The sequence below is a fragment of the Phragmites australis genome, chromosome 10, assembly GCF_958298935.1.
Source record: "Phragmites australis chromosome 10, lpPhrAust1.1, whole genome shotgun sequence".
Taxonomy (NCBI): domain Eukaryota; kingdom Viridiplantae; phylum Streptophyta; class Magnoliopsida; order Poales; family Poaceae; genus Phragmites; species Phragmites australis.
The window spans coordinates 24021837-24025105 of NC_084930.1; the positions used below are offsets into that span (position 1 = coordinate 24021837).

The following is a 3269-nucleotide window of genomic DNA, read 5'->3' on the forward strand; positions in this document are numbered from 1 at the left end:
GCTACCTTTGTTTCAACTATGGTGGTCAGATACGAAAAGGTGGGTGATTCCGACTAGGTGGTCGGATCCAAGAAGGTGAGTAAATCCGACTAAGTGGACACTGCGACTAGGTGGTCGGGCCTGAGTGGGTGGTCGGAGTACCTAGTTGGACCTGAGTGGGTGGTCGGATTGACTGGTCGACCCCAAGTGGGTGGTCGGAGTGACTGGTCGGGACCCCAAGTGGGTGGTTAGAGCGACTGGTTGGGACCCCAAGTAGGGACACAAACTTGGCTATAGCAGACTAGGGCAAGCCGAGTAACTTGACAACTAAATTTGCAAAGACTCGATGCTAGAATCTAGAACACGATGACTGGACCAGCAATAAAGAAACCGGCGATGGACTTAAACTCAACAACGCAAAAACTAAAAACAAAATTGCGAAGACGCAAAGTGGTTTGGACAATGCAAAACTAAGATCTAAATCCTTTTTTGTGGGGTAATTTTCTGAACTCTAGGTAATGGAACTCGACGAAACAAAAGGGATAACTGAGAACCTAATGGGCAACCGAGGCTCTAATACCACTTGATGTGCATTTGACCGATCTTCCAAAGGTAAAAATGGTGACGTAGCACGTTATTTCTTTGACTCCAGCTAAAATATAATCATAGATTCTAAATAGGTATGTTCTGAAGACAGCATGTTTTTCCCTGAAATTTACAATTTTTTCCCTGAAGACAGCATTTTTGTTAAGTTCAGAAATTTTTTCCCTGTGCAGAGGATGGCATTTTTCTGGTTATCTGAATGTTATCTACCTGATGATGTGATGAGTTGTCTACCTGATGCTGTGATGAGTAGCTACTAGTTTCTGAACATGCTTCTAGTTACCTGAATGCTACTAGTGAAGTGTTTCTCAGTTACCTGAATGCTTCTATGTTCTGAAATGAGTAGCCTGTTTGTTCCACTGCTTCTAGTTATCTGAAAGTTTCTGAATGCTTCTAGTTAAGTTTCTGTGTTAACATGTTGTTTATTCCACTGCCGTCTCCCATGTGGAAACTGAAGCACTACTGAGTGTGAAATGCATGTCTCCCATGCGTAACTGAAGCACTAGTGAGTGTGAACTGCAGCACTAGGTAGTGTGAATATGTTTTCAGTGAACTTCTCCCCTTCTGTTAGTAACACGATGGTGGCCGTGATGGGTTAATATAAAATGGTACCCTTCCACCCAGCCGCAGTACAGTTCTCCCCTTCTTCCAAGCCACAGTAGACCTATCTGGTTAGATCGTATGGAGCCGTAGGATGAGGAAGATGATGTGCTGGATGATCTAGAAGAAATCGAAGACTTTGATCCTACAGGGGTGTTCACTGTGGAAGATTTTCTAGCCGAGGATGAAATCGTAGAAGAATTTATCAGGGAGCTTGGAGATGAAATGAAGGCCGACATCGACAGACGATCATCAACTGTACCTCACCGTCGTCGCCAACAGATTGGACCAAGGAGGTACATACCAAGAAATCGAGAAAAAGGTCATGATGATCTTGTTGCTAATTATTTTTCCGCAAATCCTATCTACACCGATAAGATGTTCCGTAGAAGATTTAGGATGACTAGGCCGTTGTTCCTACGCATCGTGGACAATCTTAGGGAGTGGTCTCCTTATTTTACCCAAAGAGTCGATGCAACCGGTAGGGATTCTCTTTCACCCCTTCAAAAGTGTACCGCGGCTATCAGGATGCCAGCTTACGGCTCCTCGGCTGATCAACTTGATGAAGTATTGAAAATTGCCGCAAGCACTTGTTTGGAGATTTTGGGAAAATTTGCTGAAGGAGTGATTGAATGTTTTGGTGAAGAATATCTACGTCCTCCAACAAGTGATGAAATGGAGAAAATCTTACAAGAAAACGAGGCTCGTGGTTTCCCTGGAATGTTGGGTAGCATCGATTGTATGCATTGGGCATGGAAGAATTGCCCGAAAGGTTGGGCAGGCATGTTCACTCGTGGTGACAAAGGTGTTCCTACTATGATCCTTGAAGCAGTGGCATCCCATGATCTTCGTATATGGCATGCTTTCTTTGGTACCGCCGGGTCTCAAAATGATATTAACGTCCTAAACAAGTCTCCACTGTTCATTCAAGCTATAAAGGGGGAAGCTCCTATGGTACAATATATTGTAAACGGAACACAGTATGATATGGGTTACTATCTTGCCGATAAAATATATCCCGAATGGGCGGTATTCGTGAAGACAGTAACGGCCCCTCAGTCGGCTGAAGACAAATTATTTGCATTGATGCAAGAGGGGGCAAGGAAAGATGTCGAGTGCGCATTTGGCGTATTGCAGTCACGATTTGATATTGTTCGACGACCTGCAAAATTATGGAAGCAGGCGGACGTTATCAACATAATGCAGGCTTGTGTTATCCTTCACAATATGATAGTGGAAGATGAGAAGGAATCAGTTAGAGTTGCTTTGGATTTGAATGAGAATCCGAGTGCGACGATAGTGCTCCCACCTGAAGTGCGTACAAGCGACAACCCTAATCCATGCTTCGCAGAGGTGCTTCGCAGGAATTCCGCTATCAAAGCTCGGCCAACACACAGGAAACTCAAGAAGGATCTAATCAAGCACATATGGCATCGCTATGGAAACAAAGAAGATTAGACAATATGTTGCAATTATATATAATATAATTATTATTATTATTATGGTTTTAAAAATATTGTAATTATGTTCGTCTTATTTATGCTTGAACCGTCTTCCATCAAACGGCAACACAATAGTATACAAATTGATATTCATGATTGATCTTGGCTTCATGCAATGCATTAAACTGCTTACAGACGACTCCCTGTCTATGGGTTGTACGACCTGTCTTTTTAATCGTCTGTATGTCAGATTCTAGTCTCTTAGAGATGACCCCCTGTCTGTGGGTTGTACATGCCCTTAGCTGAACTGTATAGTACTAGTTCCTTCGGCCATACTTGTTTAACCTCAGTTTCACTCTAGATCTCCTAGAAAGAGCGAAGCCCAAGTAAACACATGGTTTTGCCCTAGAGCTTTTCTACAGTCCTTCTAAAGGTTCTAAGAGGTACTGAAATTATAACTTGGGTTTGCTACATTAAGTACATTTCAATTTATTATCAGTGCTACCTCTCCAAGGATGTTAAAGAAGCTCTTGCCACTAACTAACCTATTTTCCAAAAGCCAGAGCAATAATATAACTAGAAGAAGCTAATAGGTTAGGTGTTTTTGGTATCTGTATTGTGTGTCATTTTTTCCGTTTGCCACAC

The 3269-nt window shown here is 42.6% G+C and overlaps 1 protein-coding gene across 1 annotated transcript; it reads left to right on the plus strand.

Moving 5' to 3' along the window:
- Positions 1-1177: 1177 nt before the first annotated feature.
- On the plus strand, positions 1178-2640 carry LOC133930168 (uncharacterized). Its single transcript, XM_062376849.1, has one exon. It carries the CDS (start codon positions 1408-1410, stop codon positions 2638-2640), a length of 1233 nt encoding a protein of 410 aa, XP_062232833.1. The 5' UTR covers positions 1178-1407.
- The last annotated feature ends 629 nt before the right edge of the window (positions 2641-3269 follow it).